This window comes from Palaemon carinicauda, chromosome 16, assembly GCF_036898095.1.
Source record: "Palaemon carinicauda isolate YSFRI2023 chromosome 16, ASM3689809v2, whole genome shotgun sequence".
Classification (NCBI taxonomy): Eukaryota; Metazoa; Arthropoda; class Malacostraca; order Decapoda; family Palaemonidae; genus Palaemon; species Palaemon carinicauda.
In genome coordinates this window covers 124,055,633-124,079,566 of record NC_090740.1, presented here as the reverse complement: position 1 = coordinate 124,079,566, position 23,934 = coordinate 124,055,633, and the positions used below count along the sequence as shown (strand labels likewise).

General features: G+C 38.0%; 1 protein-coding gene across 1 annotated transcript in view; it reads left to right on the top strand.

The window, feature by feature from the left end:
* The window catches only part of LOC137655849 (ras-related protein M-Ras-like), an 87,681-nt gene that overhangs the window by 48,923 nt on the left and 14,824 nt on the right, over nt 1-23,934 (top strand). The window contains exon 5 of the mRNA XM_068390028.1: nt 22,510-22,672. Within this exon, the coding sequence (XP_068246129.1) occupies nt 22,510-22,672 (163 nt within the window). The remainder of the gene's footprint in view (nt 1-22,509; nt 22,673-23,934) is intronic.

The window sequence follows — 23,934 nt, the reverse complement described above, 5'->3', positions numbered from 1 at the left end:
TTAGTAATATCTTTGCATGTAGAGTATTTCCATATAAATGATCCTCATTTTCAGGTTACTGAACTAACAAAGTTAAAAGTATGCCCGACAAAAATTGGTGAGCAGTGTATCGTATGTAGAACCGAGACTGATGCTTTCTCAGTCACCTCCCTCTATCCTGTTTTTAGTAATTAGCAATATTATTTTTTTTATACAGCCCATCCTTCTTTCTGTTAATAATGTGCTGTATTCTTTACTCGCCCAGTAGACTTCTTTACTTTCACTGCTTACATATTGCAATTGCTGCAATATATGCCTTCAATTTTTTATACCATCAGATTACGTTACCATATTACAAATCAAAACGTCAGCATAAACAATGAAATATGTTCGACCCCTGCTCTTGTACAGAGTACTAATTCTGTTTTACATGTTTAGTCTGCCAGTAAAGGGCTTTTATTTCCCATTTTTTGTCAGTTTATAGTGTTTGTTAAGTTTGGGTTCATAAGACAGTTGTTGCTCCAAGTTTTGGAGAAATGCAGAGTAGCTGCAGGTGCAATACAATTTCCCTTTATTTCTTTATCGATTCATTCCCATCACGAGCACCGATGAGGGATATGAAAGTGATGACTTTGATTACGGTATATAGAGAATTCGGAGAATGATAGTATTAGTACAGAAATATTGTCAGATAACAAAAGCATGTCAGATTCAGTGGGTTGGAAAAGCATACATACTGTACAGTAATCGATAATGTAATATCAATGCCACATATAGATTTGTAGGTAGCAGTGACATTCAACATGATTTGGATATGTAATGATATATAGTCCTGTAATTATACTTGGAAAGTTTCTTGATGGTGATAAAGTTTTGGAGATGAATAAAATTGTCGAGCAGAAACTCAGAGGAAAGTAGTATAAAGTAAAAAGAAATTATATAAAAAACCTAAATCTTCATATTTCTCTTCATGTCAATTACAAATAAAAAGTTTCTGTTCCTTTAAATATAGAATAAGAGTATCATACCAACATATTTTTCTTTCATTTCGAGATATATGGGTATAGTAAAGCAAGGGTATTTTGAAGTTCACTGATGCGTAAAAATTTTTAATCTTTAGTAAAAAATTCATTGAGTTATATCTACTGTATACATATACTTTATTCATAATACTTTTTTCTTCACTTAAATGTTCGAAAAAATTATGAGGGAGGGGCTAAGCAATCAAAACTGCTAAATATTGACCAGATCAAATGTACCTGTTCATGTAACCTAATTTTTTCACAAAAATTACTTGTTTTTAGTAAATTGTGAGGATTGATTAATATGAAAACCTAAACAAACTAATTAAGACCCAATGTTGGATTGTGATGTTTATTCTAATAGGAATGCCATATTGAAGTATTTTACTTTTTTTTTTTTTTTTTTTGTTATGAACTGTGTCCTCAAGGACTTTCCTCTTAGGCTAGAACTGGAAATAAGATGTATAGGATATGCCTCAGAATATTATCAACCCTGCCCCATGGCCAGTGTATCAACGCACAAGCACAGACTCGGAGTATATACGGGAAAACCATGGGTTCCAGGGTCTAGAAATTTGTCAAGAGCACCGGATATTGAAGCTGGCAGACCACACATTACCCATTAAGAAACACTACCCATTGGGAAGGTAGCAAAGCTGTCAAGGTATCAGTCTATTACCTGAAGCTACCCTATTTCTGGTTACAATATAAGGTAATAGATTTATAATTCTCTGTCCATTTTACCTCTAAATTTTGAGCGTACAGCAATAACTCTGCCAACCCCGGTTAACTTCACTCTTGTTGCTACTACTTAGGGCCCTGTTTTACTAGCCCCATTTGCTTGGATTAGGTTTAGACTACCGAGTATCAGGACTCGCTAGCTGAAAGCTTGAGGGATCTAGCCCTTTTCAACCTCTATGTAGGTGAAAGGGTTTGACAAGATCTCGTTCTTTATGGAATACTTCTCTTATAAGGAATAGTGAAATCTCATCTTATCCAAAGGATAAGACTTGGTAGTAAGGGTTTTCAGTTATGGGAAATTTTGTGGACCTGGACTCTGACTTAGTTGAAGACTGGCCAAAGATGGGATGTGCCTTTTGGCGTAGATCCAATGTTTTCCCGGGCAATGGTAAACAAAGTACCTTCTATGAAGTGTAGGATATTAAAACATTCCTTCAGGTGTGCATGTGCACGAAAAGACTTCCGTTAATAAAACTGGTGACATCTCGACCCATACCTGAAGAGGAGTTGCTGATGCTAGCTATCAAAGGTGCAGATTTTTTTTTAGAAGAGGGATCGTGTTAACATTTAAGCCTTTTTGATGGGCCTGTAATTGTGATGGCTGCAAGGTTAGAAAATTACCTTCTTGGCTAAAATGGGAAGATGGTTGTCCATTTTCTTAGGAAACTTGTTAACTGGGAGTTCCAGCCTCCCCAAGGAATGGAATTCTTTTATGAAGCTTTATCCCAAGAAGTTTGAAGGCTTCATGAAACTTGCAGTATCATGTGGTTTTCTTGCTTATGAGGCTTGATATGCAAGGGCAGCAAATGCTTCTCTAGAAAAAAAACCTCCCTAGCCACCAACAAAGAAAAGGAAGTTCTTGCTAAGGGGTGAAAGTACCATTGACAAAAGGATCATTGTACTATAAACATCTTCCTAAAAGACATTTTACTCCAAATGCTCAATTATGTCTTCCATAGTTGGTTTCAATCTTCATTAGGGTGATTTTGTCTCTGTTAACATCTAGGGGACAACAACAGCCTTTTTAAATGTGTTAGGTGGGCTCAATACATACAGAAAGTAAACAAGTGTCTTTTGAAGCAGTGGAAGAAAATTCCTGAGCCACCAACGGAAAAAAAAGCTCCTTGCTTAAGGGCGAAAGTACAATTGACAATACGACGCATTTTACTCAAAAGGTTGAATTACACCTTTTTCAGTTGGCCTTAAATCTTCCTCAGGGGGTTTTTCCCTGTTAACATGGGACAGCAGCTGCCGCCTTAGTTGTTAACTGACAACTAGTTTTAGCAAATATCATTGCATTCTGAAAATCATGATTTAAAATAAAAAGTTAAATATGCTTTAGTAAAGTAATTTGTGGTGGATTTTAACACTCGTGTTGGTTTTTTACTTTTGTTTGTGATCAGCTGTTCTCGAGAATATGCGCACATACGAATAACAAAGAATATTGTTTATATCCTATCATTTCTTAATTTATTCACATCATCTTCATAATGAATATTGCATACACACACACACACTCACACTCACACTCACTCTCACTCTCTCTCTCTCTCTCTCTCTCTCTCTCTCTCTCTCTCTCTCTCTCTCTCTCTCTCTCTCTCTCTCTCTCTCTCTCTCTCTCTCTCTCTCTCTCTCAGTTATTTGGATAATACTGTATTACATATGTATATACTGAAAGATATCTTAAGAAGAACACTATGAAATTTGAGACTATTTTGTTCTATTACCAATTTATGGTTCCATCATACATGCATATCTTATCCACTGTGTTTGCTCTGTTTTCACTTGATTGCACTTGGCCAAGCTTACCAGAAAGCCAGGGAGTCATTTCTCTGTTACCTTATTTCCACCCTCGCTCCCTAAAATTACCTGGGAAACATTTAATGTAGAGCCATTTGCACTGAGGAAATGCTAAGTACAGTAAGGGATTTTGCAAAATAAATAGTCTAGAGCATATTGAATTAATTTTATAAAAATTGCACATAATCTAAACGGCTACTTCCATTTGCATAAGGTACAACTGTATTTTCTTGTTATAGTAGATAACATATAGTAAACATTAGCAGGTCGTAAGTCTTTAATGCAACAATAATACTTTTATTGTTACTTCAGTATTACTTTTAATATTTTTTTTTCATTTATTTGTGGTAAACTTCGACACCCAACATTCATATCCAGTATAATTTTTGACAGCTGGACTATAAGATTGCAAGGAAAAACTTGCTATTTTTAATGATTACTAGTTGACACAGTCTGCTAATTTTAGGTGGATTCTTCCAATGAGCGACCGTGTTTCCAAAGACATCATTGTTTTAACCTTCAGTGCCTATGTTAACATTCAAAACATGCAAAGGTTTACTATTTGCAAATTTGATTCGCATGAAGGTCATAGATTTCATAAATCAATATTTGTGTGTGCTATACAATATTTTTTCTTCCAAATATGAATTTTAGTACACTTTGATGAATGTAGCCAATGAATCTTCTATGGATTTAGTCAATCTGTGGAAAGAGAAAATGACAGAAATGCTCAAGATAAGAGATGACTGGTGAAATCTAACAGAGGCCCTTTGTGTCAATAGGCGTAGGCACATTCGCACATATATATTTGTGAATGCACATTAACTGAAATAACAGAAAATACAGCGCAGCATAATTCAATATAAATTAATTTTAAAGCCCTCGTGTAATAATAGCTTCTTGTAATTTTAAAGCCCAAGTGTAATGATAGCTTTTTGTAATTTCTATTTGGTCTTCAATGATTGAATGCTTTTCCTGATATATATAACTTGGAATACTATTAGTCAAGTCTTTTTAATGATTTTGAGATACAGTACATAACCTTTTCATCTAGTTACACGGTACGAGGTTTTGGGGACAGTCGTTCAGGTTACAGTAATTTTTTGTGGTTTCCGAGCATTTTGTGGTAGGTATCATTTGACCTCAGCAAGTGAATTAACTATGTTCTTTGTAGGTTGAAAGCTTAAATTATTTACTACTTGTATGTGTGAGTCATAGCCTAAAATTTTGGCTGTCAATAATACATCTATATACCAAGGCATTTCCCCCAATTTTGGGGGGTAGCTGACATCAAACAAATGAAACAAAAAAGGGGACCTCTCCTCTCTACATTCCTCCCAGCCTGACAAGGGACTCAGCCGAGTTTGGCTGGTACTACTAGGGTTCCACAGCCCACCCTCCCCCGTTATCCACCACAGATGAAGCTTCATAATGCTAAATCCCCTACTGCTGCTACCTCCGTGGTCAACCAAGGCACCGAAGGAAGCAGCAGGGCCTACCGGAACTGTGTCACAATCGCTCGTCATTCATTCCTATTCCTAGCACGCTCTCTTGCTTCTCTCACATCTATCCTCCTATCACCCAGAGCTTCCTTCACTCCATCCATCCACCCAAACTTGGCCTTCCTCTTGTACTTCTCCCATCAACTCTTGCATTCATCACCTTTAGTAGACAGCCATTTTCCATTCTCTCAACATGGCCAAACCACCTCAATACATTCATATCCACTCTAGCTGCTAACTAATTTCTTACACCCGTTCTCACCCTCACTACTTCGTTCCTAACCCTATCTACTCAAGATACACCAGCCACCAGCCATACTCCTTAGACACTTCATCTCAAACACATTCAATTTCTGTCTCTCCATCACTTTCATTCCCCACAACTCCGATCCATACATCACAGTTGGTACAATCACTTTCTCAAACAGAACTCTCTTTACATTCATGCCCAACCCTCTATTGTTTACTACTCCCTTAACTGCCTCCAACACTTTGTATCTTTCATTCACTCTCTGATGTACATCTGCTTCCACTCCACCATTTGCTGCAACAACAGACCCCAAGTACTTAAACTGATCCACCTCCTCAAGTAACTCTCCAATCAACATGACATTCAACCTCGCACTACCTTCCCTTCTCATACATCTCTTAACCTTACTCTTACCCACATTAACTCTCAACTTCCTTCTTTCGCACACACTTCCAAATTCTGTCACTTATCGGCCAAGCTTCTCTTCTGCGTCCGCAACCAGTACAGTATCATCCACAAACAACAACTGATTTACCTCCCACTCATGGTCATTCTCTTCTACCAGTTTCAATCCTTGTCCCAGCACTCGAGCATTCACCTCTCTTACCACTCCATCAACATACAAGTTAAAATCTGATTCGTACAACCCCTACCTCTTCTAAAACCACCCTGTACTTCTAAGATCGCATTCTCTGATTTATCCTTATTCCTATTAATCAGTACTCTACCATACACTTTTCCAACTACACTCAACAAACTAATACCCCTTGAATTACAACACTCATGCACATCTCCCTTACCCTTATATGATGGTACAATACACGCACAAACCCAATCTACTGGTACCATTGACAACACAAAACACATATTAAACAATCTCACCAACCATTCAAGTACAGTCACACCCCCTTCCTTCAACTTCTCAGCTCTCACACCATCCATACCAGATGCTTTTCCTACTCTCGTTTCATCTAGTGCTCTCCTCACTTCCTTTCTTGTAATCTCTCTCTCATTCTCATCTCCCATCACTGGCACCTCAACACTTGCAACAGGAATTATATCTGCCTCCCTATTATCCTCAACATTCAGTAAACTTTCAAAATATTCCGCCCACCTTTTCCTTGCCTCCTCTCCTTTTAACAACCTTTCATTTCCATCTTTCACTGTCTCTTCAATTCTTGAACCAGCCTTCCTTACTCTCTTCTCTTCTATCCAAAACTTCTTATGCTCTTCATATGAATAACCCAATCCCTGACCCCATCTCAGGTCAGCTGCCCTTTTTGCCTCACTTACCTTGAGCTTTACTTCCACATTTTTCTCTCGATATCTTTCATACTTCTCTACACTATTACTCTGCAGCCATTCTTCAAAAGCCCTCTTTTTCTCTTCCACTTTTACCTTCACTCCTTCATTCCACTATTCACTGCCCTTCCTCATGCTGCTTCCAACAAATTTCTTGCCACACACATCACTTGCAATCCCAACAAAATTTTCTTTTACTAACTTCCTCTCCTCCTCTAAATTACCAGTTTCTCTTACTTTCACTGCGTCATATGCCATTTTCAACCTTTCTTGATAAATACTTTTTACCCCTCGTTTTATTAGCTCTTCAACCTTCACTAGCTTCCTTTTACATCCACCTACTCTATTCCCCCACTCTTTTGCTACAACTAATTTTCCTTCCACCAAAAAATTATCAGACATACCGTTAGCCATACCTCTAAACACGTGCACGTCTTTCAATCTTCCAAACATTCTTTTAGTTATCAACACATAATCCATTAATGCCCTTTCTACCACTCTTCCATTTGCCACTCTTACCCATGTATACTGTACTTGTTTTCATCTTTCTTTTTGAAAAAACTAGAACTTATCACCATCTCTTGCTCAACACATATCTACCAGTCTCTCACCACTCTCATTTTCACCTGGTACGCCATACTTCCCAATGACACCTTCTACCTCTCCAGCGCCCACTCTAGCATTTAAGTTACCCATGACAACTACATAATTCCTTCTACCCAGTCCTTCTACACACCTAGTTAATTCATTTCAGAACTCATTCCGCTCTTCTTCACTTTTCTCACAACTGGGCCCATACACACTGACAAAGCCCAACATTCCCTACCCAACCAAACCCTTACCCAAATTAACCTAGATGATATCTCCTTCCATTCCACTACTTTACTTGTCATCCATTCACTCAGCAATAAAGCCACACCTTCTCTTGCTCTTCCCCTTTCAATCCCAGACACTCTACCAGACATTTCACCAAACATCACTTCACCTTTCCCTTTTATCTTTGTCTCACACAAAGCCAAGATATCCATCTTTCTATTCCTAAACATACTTCCAATAGCACATCTTTTACTCTCTATTGTACTACATCCACGCACATTCAAACACCCCAAAACTAGAGTGCGGCGAGCAGTCACTCTCCCCCCAGCTCCACCTCTTTGATGTCTCACAGGATTATAATACAGGAGAGGGGGTTCCCAGCCCCCTCTTCCCGTCCCTTTTAGTCGCCTCTTACGACATGCAGGGATACGTTGGCGCTATTCTAATTGTTTTTATGCCCCTGCGGCCACAGGGGGCTATAATACATAAACAAATTTAACCATAATTACTGTATGTTTAATGAAAGTTTATTTCAAATGTTGATATTAACTAAAGTTTAATGATAGTGTACAGTAAATTATTACTGTATTGTGCTGTACTGTAAATATTCAGTTTATATTATGTGTAAGCTAAAAATTCATCTTGTATTGATTATCACTCATATGTGTAAATCATAGCCTAATGTTTTGGCAATCTTAATATTACCTTACAAAATTTTTCCCGGAATTTAGTTTACAAATACTGATAGTGATTTTCTCTCACCATCTCTTCTCGTTGCCAAGATTCGTGATCCAAAGTGGGAACATTAGCCAATGGTCCCGCTAACCTAACATGTTTATTCAAATAATATACGAGTACTATAAAGATCTTTATAGAATTGAAAATAGATTTTAAACCAATAAGATAAAAATATAACCATGTAACTAAGTGGTCAGTGTGTTGAATGTGGAACCCCCTGCCAATGAAAATCTCAAAATTATAAATAATAAAAGTAAATTCAACATAGTGTGTATAATCACATTCAAGTTGATGTGTGTAGCAAACAATTGTAACATTGAATGCGTTTACAAATTAATTGCTTTAGATTTTGAATTGGCTAAGAATATAAAGTAAATGATTTTTAATTCAAGAACTAAGGTTGGGTCACACATCTGCAACTAAGCTCTGTGACTACTTTTTATTAAAAAAATTTGGCGGAAAGTCTTAACGACGATGGTTATTTCGGAACGACCTGTTGTATGCTTCCTGTTTGCTTATTCATGGATCTGAGTGATTGTTGGAGGGAGTCGAACGCGAGTCACTGCCTATTGCACTCGGCATGATTATTAAGCCTACGAATAATCGTGACTGATGCGGTTTCCCGTGAGTTTATTGCAAGAGGATTTTAGAATGCCTCTCGATTACTGTGCGATTGCCACTCAATTTGGCAGAGCACACAACGATTGGCCAAGGAGATATACGAAGGGAGGTTTCTGGCTTGGCAGCACAATATTTAAGTCATTCATAATGATTTAGCAATATTTTACTTACTTACGTTTGCGTTCTTTATTGACTTCACTCGTAGTGATCATTTAACATCAGTTTTATTTATTCATATTCTTTATTTTCTATTTGTCATTCATAGTGACAAAATTTTATTTATTCTCGTTCGTTTTCTTTATAGACTTAATTCATAGTGATCATTTAATATCTTTTTATTCATTCACATTCTTAATTTTATATTTACTTCATACATTTAGTGCGAAGGAGTAGAGCATAACGGTGGCAGAGCATCCCTCTATCACTGCTTTTAAGTGAGCAAGATGCTCCACGTGGTCCGATGCTGTCACCATGTTGCAGGCTTTGTAGACTTGCTACATAATACAATGAGGTTGTTGTACATACCTACGACTGTTGCCAAGTCGAAGTTAGGCACGATTCGCTTTGGACTCCACTGCAAAATTTCTCAACTGACAAGTCACAGATGAAGTTCGCCCCAGTTTTGAAAATTAAAAATATTTTGTAGCATGGTCCCGCCTGGCCTGGTCCGGCCACGTGGCAGGCATTGCTTCAGAGTGTGTCAGGTCAAGCAACCTTCCTGCTATATTCTGCGCATATTGGAAGTGGATTTGTTGTAGAAAAGCGGCCATTTCCTAGCATCGTAGCAAGTTGTATAGCTTAGTTGCAGATTTGTGACATGGACCTAAGGCACCAGAAAATATAAAGCTCCGGATGGTAAAATACTGTACTTAAAACTATTAAGAAAGTCATATTTATTGAGTTTTCAGTTATCGTTGATTGAATTGATTATATTACCCGGAGAATTAAGTACTGATATACAGTACCGTATTTCTGTAGTTAATGGAGGAAATAGAAGGGCTGATACAGACCTGAGTCTTTAACTGGTTGTGAGAAGAATTTTTGAAAAAATTCAAATGCTGGGCTACGTTCTTATAGTACATTGCACATTGTCTAAGTTAGAAATGTAGGTGGTCTTTGTGATAGGTTAAATATATGCTTGCAAACCTCATAAACACTTCATACAAAAAAATAAAATGCTAAAGATACACACTTCATAGTATTTACTGATGGCTCAAAATATCTATCTGTTATGGTAATTGCTACTTGTGTTTAATACAGTTAATTCACACTCTATTAAATGCAAATTCATCGCAGAATTTCCGTACTTTGATCAGCAGTCAAAAGTATATATAAAAAAGATACCACCACATAAATTTGTAATATCCATGACTGAAAGACCTATAGAAGTCTCAAATTGTTCTTAAATCTTATGTATAACTATAAGCTTTCCTGCCATGTATAAATACTACAAATATACTGTAAGCTGGCGTTACGATAAACTAAAATAAAGGTGCTTTTAAAGTAGGCAAAGCATCATCTACTGCACTACCAAATTGCCCTTAATATCATTGACATTTCTTGTTAGAGAATCATTTGCATTCACCATTTCTAAGATAGTATCTTAATGAAATCGTTGTCCCTCATTTTGTAATTGGCTGCACAAGGGTTTTTTTTCATTATTATTTATCGATCAAACATTACAGTACACTGAATCTGACAATAAATAATAAAGTATTAAACCATCAGTCAGCTTATAATATTCTTCATTTAAAAAAGAAAACAGGATGAAGTGGTATTATTATATCTTCAGATCGGTCATATAGACCTATGGATGTACAATAACCCCACTTAGTCCAGTCTCACAATACAAGCAGCGCAGAACAATGGTAACAATCCAACACATTTCTTGTGATTGTCCAGTCTTCAACCCGCAATGTACATCAAGTACAGTAGGCCCCCACCATACGACATTAATCCGTTCCGGAGTTGGTATCGTATGGTGAAAATGTCGTATGGCGGGCAATAGAATAGTTAATGCGTGAAAAACCCCTGGTAAAAACATTGAAAATTAGAATGTAACAAAATACAATACAGTAGTATAGTAAGCACTGTACTACTGTACTGAATGTAGATCTAGGGTTGGTGAATCCCTTAATAGAGATTTAGCTAGAATTAGTGCATGGTGCAAATTATGGGGTATGAAGTTGAATCCTAACAAAACTCAAAGTATGATTGTAAGTAGGTCAAGGACGGTGGCTCCTCAACATCCGGATCTCAGTATTGATAATGTTTCTTTAAATATGTATGACTCTTTCAAAATTTTAGGTGTGATTCTCGACAGTAAATTTACTTTTGAGAAACATATAAGGTCTCTGTCTTCTTCAATTGCACAAAAAATAGGCTTATTGAGAAAGTCTTTCAAGATTTTCGGTGATCAATCTATTCTGAAGAAGTGTTTTAATTCTTTCATTCTACCTTGTTTTGAGTATTGTTCTCCTGTTTGGTGTTCAGCTGCTGATTCTCATCTTAATTTGTTGGATAGAAACTTACGGTCTATTAAATTTCTTATTCCTGATCTAGATATTAATCTCTGGCACCGTCGTTCAATTAGTTCATTATGCATGTTGCATAAGATTCTTCATAACTCTGACCATCCTTTACATTCAGATCTCCCTGGACAATTCTATCCTGTTCGTAATACTAGGCAGGCAGTTAATTCTAATAGCCAGGCCTTCTCCATCATGAGACTCAATACTACGCAGTACTCTAGAAGTTTTATTCCAGCTGTTACCAAGTTGTGGAATGATCTTCCTAATCGTGTGGTTGAATCAGTAGAACTTCAAAAGTTCAAAGTTGGAGCAAATGCTTTTTTGTTGACCAGGCGGACATGAGTCTTTTTATAGTTTATTTATGACGTATTTGTTTTTGATGCTGTTAATAGTTTATATATGACATGTCTGTTTTGACGTTACTGTTTTTAGAATGATTTATTGTTAATTTGTTCTCTTCATTTATTTATTTCCTTATTTCCTTTCCTCACTGGGCTATTTTTCCCTGTTGGAGCCCCTGGGCTTATAGCATCTTGCTTTTCCAACTAGGGTTGTAGCTTGGATAGTAATAATAATAATAATAATACAGTATACTTATATATAATATACATGTACAGTACTGTACAGTATATAATTAAATACAGTAACATTATAAATAAAAATTATATACTGTACAGTACTGTAAAGGAAAAATTAAATCTTATTTACCTTTGGAGTGACGTGACTTGAGCTGGTAGTGAGTGGAGGCAGAGGGGGAGTAGACGGTAGATATAAAAACGTATCAATGCTAATTATGTTATGTAAACTTAATAATAAATTTATTCTTACTAATAAACACTTAAAATTAAAAATGCTTTTTTTATTATTTTTGTCTTTTGAAATTTTTTTTTATGATTTTTTTTTTAGAACTTAAAAAATTACTCTTTTTTTAGCTTTTTTGATAGAATCACTATTATCGTCTTTGCTTTCTGACATTTCTCTTTTGGAGAAATATCTATCCAAAGAAGCCTGTTTCTGAAGATTCCTCAACATATTCCTAAAATGACTCATACACTTATTAACACTCTGCATAAGACGACTTGTGTGAAGTTTTTCTGGGCGTTTCTTTTCAATGAAAATCTTAAGGTTTTCATACCAACCGATAGCTTCCCTTATTTCCGCTGATGTCGTTTCTTCAGTCTCCTCTCCGTCCTTGCCACCACTAGAGCTGTGCTCTTCTTGAATGATCATCAACTGCATTGCCTCTAACTCCTTTACGTCTTCAGTCGTATGCTCCTCCCTGTGCTCCTCGATAAGGTTATGGATGTCAGCCTCATCGACAACAAGCCCCATGGACCTCTCGATTGAAATTATTTCCTCAACATCACCCTCAGGGGCAGGATCATCAACGGCCAACGAAATCTTCAAAGTCTCGCTCTGCTACAACAGCTAGCCACAGTTTCTTCCATGAGGAGTTCAAGGTGCGCCGTGAAACCTCATTCCAAGCTGTGTTGATCATCTTAAGGGAGTGAACGATGTCAAAATGCCCCCTCCAAAATTCACGGAGGGTGAGTTGAGTGCTTTCAGTCACTTCGAAGCATCTTCTGAACAGATGCTTCGTGTAAAGCTTCTTGAAGTTGGTAATCACTTGCTGGTCCAATGGCTGGAGGAGAGGGGTGGTGTTTGGTGGCAGATAGAGAACCTTAATGAAGGAGAAGTCAGGATGAATGATGTCCTCGAGGCCAGGAGGGTGAGCAGGGGCATTGTCCAGCACCAGGAGACATTTCAGAGGAAGATCGTTCTCTTCTAAATAGTTCTTGACAGCAGGACCGAAGCAGACGTTTATCCACTCAATAAATATGGTCCTCATGACCCAGGCCTTAGCATTAGACTTCCAAAATACCGAGAGCCTCTCCTTCGTGATATTTTGTGGCTTGAAGGCTATTGGCCAGTAGAGGCTTAATTTTTAAGTCCCCACTGGCACTTGCACAAAATGCGAGCGTTAGTCTGTCCTTCATTGGTTTATGGCCAGGAAATTTCCTTTCTTCAGCTGTGATATATGTACGGCGGGGCATTTTCTTCCAGAAAAGGCCAGTTTCATCGCAGTTAAACATCCTTCTCTGGAAATTACATTCTCAAACTTCTTGAGGAATTCTTCTGCTGCTTTCTTGTCAGAACTGGCCGCTCTCCATGCCTGACGACTAAGTGAATACCAGTCCTCTTCCTAAACCGATCAAACCACCCATGAGAAGCCTTAAACTCTTGGGGGGGGGGCGCCTTGCTGCGACATTCCTTCGCCTCCGCCGTCTCTCTGGGCTTCCACGAGATCGGCAAAGTTGGCACTCACCTTGTGCGAAATTACCGATTGCGTGAGTGTATCACCAGCGATTTCCTTCTCTTTAATCCACAGAAGAAGGAGTCTCTCCATCTCATCGTTGATTGAGGTCCTTCCACTGGCAAGGACAGTCATGCCTTTAGAAGACTTACTCGCTTTAATGGCTTCCTTATTCTTAATAATTGTACCAATCGTAGATTGGTTACAGCCGTACGTATTAACGAGGGTAACGATGCGCATGCCTTCTTCATATTTCCTTATGATCTCCAGCTTCGTTTCCATAGTTATCATCTTCTTACTTCTGCCTTTAACATCACTAGCAATCTTGGGACCCATGACTAACGAATTAAAGTTATAATTAAGCACTAAAATGCACAAAAAATAACAATATCGCAAGAACTCACACGAGATCAAGTCTTTACGAAACGCATACGAGATTCTGAACTGAGCGCGCGTATGACAAAGAGAGAGAGGCAGCATCTCTCTCAAGCATTGTGGGAGGATTTTCGGCCAATAGCGTATCGGCATCTTTGTGACGCCGACCAATAGCAGACCAGCTTCATAGTGACGTATGCAGTGATGTATGAGCGTGGTGGTAAGCTACTTACTCGCACAGTCGTACGCATAGAAACCGCTAAATTTGAGTTTCGGAATTCGATGCCGTAAGGTGGGGAAAATGTTGTAACGAGGGGACGAAAAAAAATCGTATTCCACACAGTAACGTGAAAAAAACGTAAGCTGGGGACGCCGTATGCCGGGGGTCTACTGTATTGGAAAACAAATCTTTAAGAAAAATTTTGTCAGCATCTTAACATTATTCATTGAATCATTAAATAGGATACTCTGTAATGAATTAAAAGCAAACCCTTTTTTTGGCCAACCACATCATGGTTTTTAGCTCATAGGTCTGGCGAGACTACTTAAATTTAATTATAATGGTAATCGGTCTTCAATATTTTCAGTTTACACAATAATCAAGTCTTGGAGAGTCACTAAATTAAATAAGATATACCCTGTATTTATTTTTAAGAACAGACCACTTAACTTGGCTCTATGAGAGTTTAAGAATATTGACTTTGTGGTCAAGCTAAATACCAACAAAAATAGTAATAATAATCTTGTAAAAGCATGTACATTAGTTAATAAGATTTACTAAATAGTTTATACCCACTTTGCTATTGAGGAGGTAAGCATCATTTTCCCATATTTATTTTAAGCATGATTTCCTTGGAGCGAGTAAATGAAACCTTGCAGAGTCTGTTCACCAATTTTCCATCACTCCAGGTATCTGTATGTCTTGAAAGGCTATATCATGTCAGCAAGTCAGATGTCACTTGTTTTTATTCCAAAGTTTTATCCATTACTGTAGAATGCAGTTTATTTATTTCTATGGTAAGTAGGCTTTTTTTTCTTTTATATCATCAAAATGGTCAAGTATATTGTCATAGCATGTATCATTATTTACTTCCCATAGAAATAGGTAGTAACTTTTACAAATAATAATTATATTTGTTTAATCCCCATGTATAACATTTTATTTTTTTTGAGATTCATGCTCTAAATTTAGATAATTAAGCTGAAGCTTACAAGAGTTTTTGACATTTTTGTTTACAAAGTTAGGGATGTTTTAAGATAGTGGATTGTATGCTTGAGATGGAAATTCTTTTTACAAGTGCTAAGTATAATCTATCTTTATAAAAAAAGTTTAAAATAAACTCCTGTTGGGTTGCCTTAAGATTACCGAAATATTTTTTTTTATAGAATACCTTGCTTACTCAATCCATTACAGTCTTTGAGTCTTTGAAAATTGGACAAAATTGCGTAGTAAACATGTCCAACCTTGAGTTCATAATAGTATACTAAAGACTGTGGCTTGATACCATTTACATGTAGTACTACTCCATTCTAACGTACACTAAGCCTTTGAGCATGAAAGGATATAGGGACCATTCTGAATTCACAACTTGCCCCCTGAATACTGAACATGTCTGTATGAACATTACTATTTATGGAATGAGCCCAAGAAAACCATAGATGCTAAGTCTTTTGGGGTACACCTCATACAATGTACTTTATGCATTACTTAGGGTCTTTACAGCATCCCTACGGCTCCAACTGCACTTGCCTTACACCCTTCTGTTTTACCTCTATTCACACTTCTGTCTTGCTTTCCAGTCTTGTAGCATTTTATTCATAGTCTATCTGCTGGGTTTTCCCTCAATTAAATTGAAGTAATGAATGTTTTCACAGGCCCCAATGCTGAGCTACAAAGCCCAAATTCATAAATCCAATAAATCCTTAAAAAGATATTTAGATAAGCAAAATCTGCCATGAAAATATCATGATATCCATGGTATTTAGTTGCAATTCAACTTAGGTTAGTGTGTGCATCCATCACCGGATTGCTAAGGGTTACCTATTAAATCCCCCACCTCAATGTCCATGGCAGAAAACTTTTTGTTGCATCCCCCACTACTGTACTTAAACAAGCCTTCAATTCTTGGAAGACAAAACTCTTACTGGACCCCAGCTGCAAACCTGAATGCTCAGCAACAGCTGAATCCTTAGAACCTAAAGAAATAGGCCCCATTGGAGCCTTCCTTTGAAGCTAAAAATCTGAAGGTCCAACCACAGTCGAATCTACAGGAATGGAAGAAAGAGCCCCTCCTCGCCTGTCAGAGTTTCCTTGGAAGTGGGTAACCCAGAGGTCCTGCAACGGCCAAATCAAAAGGGCAGAAAGAAAGAACTCGCATAGGAGTCTTCCTTGGAAGCTGGTAACCTGAAGGCTTAGCAACAGCCGAATCCTTAGGCTGGAGCGTGAAGGAATCGAAGACTGATGAACAGTCCCTGGGTGGGCCCCATCTGAGTGGGCTGACCATCTTACCATAAAGGGACTGGATCGATGTCTTCACTTCTCTAGCTATCTCCAAAGTGTTCATTGGGGACACAACTGCACTAAATCCAGGAGGATGGGTTACCTACTGGGGTCCCATTTTATAGAAATTATGACCTACATCCGAGTTAGGCAATGAAGGTCGTTGCTGAGATGTCGTGGGGTGGGAGGGAATTTCCTTGAGCAACCCAAGGGATCCTCAGAAGATCCAGTAGTAAGGCCTCCTCTTTCTGCAGAATCTAGGTCGGCAATGGATCCAAAGTCAACATGGATAAGGGCCTGGTCCACTAGGCCCCATCTACAAAACCCTACGGGTGTTACCACCCAACCACCACAAGGCGGTTGCCTAGTTTTAGAAAAATTCTGCCGAAATAGAGATAATTAGCTATGTATATATAACTGCCAGGTAAGTATTCACAAAACTTTGTTTTATCATAAAAACTCCATGTTAAGAACAAATAGATCTTTTTGGTTCTTGGTGAATAAAGACTCGGCAGTACCTCAGATCTAAGAAATTTCTTTTACCCACAGAAAAGAGGAAAACAGCCTTGGCTCATAGGCATTCTGCCTCAGGATCTGAATTCCGACCGGAAGTGATCCACAAAAAAAAACAAATGCAAAACAAACATTTTCAGGGCCCCAAGCCCTGTCCTAATTAGCCGAAGTCACAATGGACCCGACAACACTTGTAAGCCCATTCGGGTAGCTGAGTTTTCAAATCCAACACTGATGACATTCATTGGGGTAATGTGTATGTAATCAAGTCACCGAGTTTAATCTGCCAAAATATTTGCCTACTTTGCTAACGAGTGTAGCACATCTACTGCTTGGCAGCCATAACAAAAGAGCAAAGAGATGAATATTGTGAGCCACAGCCGAGCAATAATTTTGACCAACCTTATTTTCTATGGACGCAGTAAGATGTATTCGGCACGTTCCAAACTTTTTGATAAATAAACCATAAAACATTTGTTTAACACATTTTCTGTAAGTAAAGTTAAACCTTATTGTAAGGTACTCTTAACTTAAGAGTACAGTTCAGTAGTATACAGTACTAAAAGTATAGTATACGTACACCTAAATATTTGTAACTGAGCTGATCTTGCTAAGACAATTTGTGGACACTAAATTGGTAGTTCATAAACATTGTCATATAGTGTACAGTATATCACTCACTTAAGTAAACATTTCCATGAAATCTCTTGTCGTGCATTGTTACGAGCATGGTGAGTGTAAGTTTGTAATCTTACTGTACAGTTCAAGTAGCAGTTGTTTAGACATTTCATTCACTAGTTGAACAAAGCAGTGTAACCAAGAAATTGTGGTATTCCACATGTACTGTACCTAAACAGAGGTATGTCCTCTGCACATAACCCTCCCTCTACCATCTAAATCCATTCTGATAGTGCCTTCCATGTTCTGTCTATGGACATGTAGCAGAGATAAAACAATATATTACTAGATTTTTGTGCTAGAAGTCTTGTATGGCCTTCATTCCCCTCCCATTAGCTCTTCAAGAGTCATCGCTGGTATGTAGCAGGAGTCCATGCTCCTTTCGGTCAATCAGTACTTGGCGGACTATGTTCAGTTGGAACTTTTGTTCTATATTCAGCCTCTGGAGCAAGACAAAATTTGGTGAAAATGGATTTGTAGTGCAAGCAGGCTTTCAGTCATTCCAAAAGTTTCTCTTTCATTCCTCAGGTGTTCACACAAGTGTCCACCTAAGTGTTTGTGCTTGGGCCACTTAGAATGACCTCTTCAGTGTCTTTCCAGGATGAGATTGAGACTACTTGCTTTTATAATGATCTGAGCATCGTGATTGAGAGCAGTCTGATTTTACACCCAACAATGGATGAATACTATGGAATGCTGTTTGGCTGTTTTTCTTGAGCTCATACATGCAGCTGTTCTTGATAAGTAATAACTGCCAAACAAATCAAGGTAGCAAAGAAGAACTGTTGGCAAGGGGAGAAGAATGAGTTTCCTCTCTCTTCCACCTCAACTATCTCCTCCTCCCCCCTCTAAATACTTTTTTTTCTAAGAAAAGAGTAGCAGTAGTAGTCACACAGATGACTTTTCACAATTTTCTTGAAAATTCTAGCTTGCTCACTTCTCCTTTGGGAGTGAATGACAGATCTCACATGTTGACAGTTCCTTAAGGTTCTGTCAGGGGATCAGTTGTACAGGTGATTGAGAACATTGCTTCTGCCTTTATCATTCCAGTTGTAACATAGGAGGAACACTTTGGCCCTTAGGAAGCTATTCTCCCTCTTCTGGACAGAGTATCGCCTATCTTCCTTCAATCAGTACCTTCAGGGCTGGTCAAATGGTTGTCAGCCTAATATGATAATCTTCTTGAATGATATGGAAGTAAACAGTCTCAGCCAGAACCCAACACTGATTCTGTAGGCCAGGCAAAAGAGATACTTCACACCCCTTCCTTATTCCTGCCATGAATAAGAGCACCCTTGCCCTTAAAAGCTGCTCTCATGTATCAGGAGGGAGTAATGTAGCTCATCCACTGACCGATTCCTTCGAGGTCCTCCAAGCAGCGTGTGAGCTTGGTGTGACAGCTATCGCTCTGATGCCGGTTGCAGATGAATGCCCCCACAAGCACCAGTCACCAACACCTTTGCCCAGGTAAGATATGGTATATGCTGCTCTTGAAGCAGTCACCCTCCTTCAGGAGGGAGTTACAAATCTCACCCAGTGACTTTTTCCCCAGAACTCATGCAGCTAGATTGCAATCCTGGTATGGCAGATAATCCTGTAATGGTTCCTCCAGGATTGAGTACTCACACAGTGCAGGTAGAGTGAAATGTATTTGCCCACTTCCCTGGTCTCTCCTTTGACACTATGGGAGTGGCCCCATGTCAAGTGGTGTCCCATTTTGCTAGCTATCAAATGTGTCATGAGAAAGAAAGACATGATGGGGGTCATAGAGAGTGACTGTCTGGTCAGAGCACTTCTTCGCCTGCTTCTTCAGAAAAGCCCATTGAAGTGTTTGGATTCTTCTTTTCAGGAAAATGATCCATGCTTAAAGGAAGCATCGAGCAGTCTTGCCTAACCTGGGGGCAATCCTTATCCTCCGGGCACTTGTGCACATGCTCACTGCTAACCCGAAGAGGGTATCATATCTTTCTCTTCTTTGACAAGAGAATTGGAAAAGAAACTCCTCAGTATTATGTGGATCCCTCCTTGGGGGATTGAACCATGCCTGAAAGGAGCTTCGAGTAGTTCTGTCCCAGGTGAGGTGGTCCTCATCCTCTAGACAATGCACCTACTGCTACCCGAGTAGGGCATCTCAGGGATCTTTCCCTCAAGACAGTCTCTCTTCTTTACATCATCAGGCGGGTAGGAGAGTTTCAGACTCATTCTTTTGTCAAAATTTTGAAGGATTGGGGATCTGTCGCCTTCATCTTTTCACAGACTGTGCAACAAAGACCCAGTACCAATCAATCTGGAACACCAGGTTAGGACCTTTTTTTATCCTATTTCTACTTTTAAGTTTAAATGAAATTGCCTTTTGTCATGTAAGGAAACTACATTATTGCTTGATGAGGCCTAAACATGATGAGCAAGAATGTCACACTCCTCTCATTAGCCCAAGCAGGAACAAGAAGGAAGTGTCCAGACACTGTTCCCTCTGGTTTGATAAGGCTATTTGCTGGCAGATTCAAGATTTGTCAGTGGATACCACGGCCATATTAAATAAGACTCACAAGCTTAGCTGTGTCAGTAGGCTTTGTGTTTACCTGTTGGCATACTAAGAGCTGAAGTTGGGTCTGAAAGTGTTGGACAAATTTTACCTCTTTGTACCTTACGGATGTTGCCCTCATACCCTTGGGCTCTGAGGTGGCTGATTGGTAATTTATTAACACTCTCAGCTCCCTCATGGAAAGTATGCATCTCATCTAAGGTAGCACATTCGGCATAACTCTTGATAACTCCTTTTTCTTGTTCCTATCTCAAGGAGATGCAGCAGCTACACCCATTAAATGCCATTGAATGTCTGATGCTGGTGAGTTGCACAATGGAGCACCTTTCTTGCATATTATATTTGCCCAAAAAACAATTCCTCCATCCTCCAGGCAATAAGGACGATGGGTTGGTGTCTTACCACTCTTAATGTGACTGATGATATGCCGATTTTCTAGGTTCTATGGCCATCATCCTGTTAAGCCAATATTGGCAGAGGTCCTAACAGCTTCTATATACCGGTAGCATTGGTTTCCATTATTTATATTTTTAATAAAATTCCTATTGCAAGTTCAATACAGTGATAAATATTTTGTGAACTTAGATTTTATTATGACCAAAAATTAACTATTGGTAAAACTTCTAGCGAAATAAAATAAAAGCTCTTAATGAATACAAATGGGAATTACTGTTCACGAGACTGCATAATTTTGTGGATAATTTTTCCATATGGTAAATTTATATCAGTAATAGTGCTGTTGTAGCCTTTATAAGGGTTTCTCCTACTTCTACGAAAGCTTGATATTTTCTGGGTAAGCATTGTTTTGCTTAGCATTTACAGAAGGTCCAGAAAGGGATCTAGATTCCCCTTCAAAAGTTAGTTGTAGCATACAGTATATACAAATTGATTAATTAGTTTTTATTTTTTTTTTTACTATGCAATGTTAAGTTTATGTTGTGGGGGGGGGTTAAGGAATTTTAAGCTGGATAATTGTAAGGTTAATTAAGTTGGACTACAGAACTCTTCGCCTAATAACCAACACTTGGAACTCGTTTTATTCTAATGTAGGATTACTGAAAAAATTTCAAAGATACATGTGTGAGCAATGATTAAAAAATGCTTTCAACTTCTTTTAAATGCATTTTATTATTTGGAAAGTTATTAGAATTCTTGATACATATGTAAGCTAGCTCACTATTGCTAGTAAGTTCAACTGACTGAGAATAATGAAGAGTTGGGGGATATGAGATGGATGCCCAAGTTAATCCTAGTTGATACTATTGGGCTTGAAAACTTTCCAACTTGAAGAGCCCAAACTCGGAACACATCTCATTCTTATAAAGGGGAGTAGTTAGATTTGATTTTGCATTTTATGGGATAATTTACAATTTATTGTTCACAGATTTGGGTGCTACTATAGTGTGATTCCTACCATCAGGATTCTACTATAGTGTGATTCCTACCTTATTTTTCGGGTGTGAGGTGATTCCTACCAAAGGAGTATAGCTAAAACATACTTCTTGACACTATTTTAATCTATTGTATTCTATAAAACATGCTGAAAAATCCATAAAACGCACTTTAGGTTAGGTTAGGTAAAATGGTCGATTTCAGGATTCTACTATAGTGTGAATCCTACCTTATTTTTCGGGTGTGAGATGATTCTTACCAAAGGAGGATAGCTAAAACATACTTCTTGACACTATTTTAATCTATTGTATTCTATAAAACATGCTGAAAAATCCTTAAAACGCACTTTAGGTTAGGTTAGGTAAAATGGTCGATTTCAGGATTCTACTATAGTGTGAATCCTACCTTATTTTTCGGGTGTGAGATGATTCCTACCAAAGGAGGATAGCTAAAACATACTTCTTGACACTATTTTAAGCTATTCTATTCTATAAAACATGCTGAAAAATCCATAAAACGCACTTTAGGTTAGTTAGGTTAGGTAAAATGGTCGATTTGTTTACACTGTTCGCTTGTTTAGTTGGTTTTGTAACGCTTAATTGAGGTGTTATTCTTGCAATAACACCTTGGAAGGGGAGTATTACATTATTTGGTTGTTTGCTTGGTAGGAATCACCCTATAGTAGATTTAAATCCCCATATTGAGGTAAGAACAGAAAATGAGGGTAGGAATCACGTTATAGTAGCACCCAGGTTTGTATCTTTGAAGGTTCATATGGAAAATATGTAATCTTGGTTTGCTGACATAAAGTAGAATGAGCAGTCATAACCCTAAATCATTTTGATTATGAAACTCATAACCTTACATGACATATTTCTCTTTATTTCCAGGGAGTCATACCCTATGCTGTTAGTGGCCAATAAGGTAGACCTTGTACATTTGAGGAAAGTGTCTGAGGAGATGGGACGAGAACTCGCCCACAAACTGAATCTTTCGTATATCGAGACCAGTGCCAAGGATCCCCCATTGAATGTTGATTCAGCCTTCCATGAGGTAATGTCTTTAGATCTGTTACTGTTTTTGTTATGCAATATAAGAGTGTTAGCTCATGAAGAAGTCATAAATGCTTTTTGTAAACGGTATAGGCGATTCAGTATTATGTGATATTATTGAAACTAGATTCAAAACAAGGTACAGTATTAGTCAGTTGAACGAGCATCAAGCGCATCTGTCCCTGCGCTATTTACAGTATAGAAATTCTACTTAGTCCACCTAAAATTACATGTTTTTTAATATCAAAGTTCTTAACCCAGTTAGCTTACAAATAGCCTAATGACACAAGTAACGTAACAAACTTGTATTATGCTCGTGAATCTTGCCTGTTAAATTTGGAGCATTAGATGAAAATAAAGAATAAATTGTACACTGTGTCATTTCACCCTCTGTCTTGCTAATTGGCCCCTGTTGGTAAGCGTATGAGGGGGCTCGGTTAGATGTCTGCAACTCTTGGTTATCAGTTTTATTCAGACATGCTTGGTACTCAAATGTCCTTTTTATTTTTCCTCTGATTTTAGTGTTTAAGCTGAGACAAAGAATGTTTTATGCTGGTTTGTTGGGAGGAGCATACATCTTCAGAACCATGTGTGAATCTTTTTTGGAGATCCACTTATTGCCTAATTTTATTGAATATGTATCAAGGTATAAATCCTTATATTGTTTAAGCAAGATACAATTGCCTAAGGCTTCCAAGCCTCTTGATCCTCTTAGTTGTAGAGGCTGCAGTTAAGATTGTTACTTCATGAATCTGTTTGTTATGGTCTGCTTTGTCAGGGGTACAGAGAAGTTCCTATTTAGACTGACAGACTTGAGAATACTGTAGGATACTGAGAGTATATAGATTAACAGAGGAGTTATTTCAATGTCTTTTTTTATGTGCATATACAGTATAATACTGTACTGTATCTTTATTGATGGAGATATACACATTTTCCTTACCCAGCTACCATTTCCTACTCTGAAACTTGTACTGGTTGCTAGGTTATGTAATTGGATGTTAAGGCTACAATCTTGCTTTTCATTACATACAGTAGGTGTCTGACCTCAAAGCAGCCTGAAGAGGCCTAGTATCTATGATACAGGCTTGAACTGTACTGTATATTACTATACATTTGAAGCATACTCCATTTTTTTTTATTTTAAAAGTTTCTTCTCCACTTGGGGATATGAGTTTTTCATTTCTCCCCTCAGAATCTTTATTGTGCAACAGTTTTTAAACAGGAATGTCTACTGTACTGTACTCAGTTATTATTATCTTG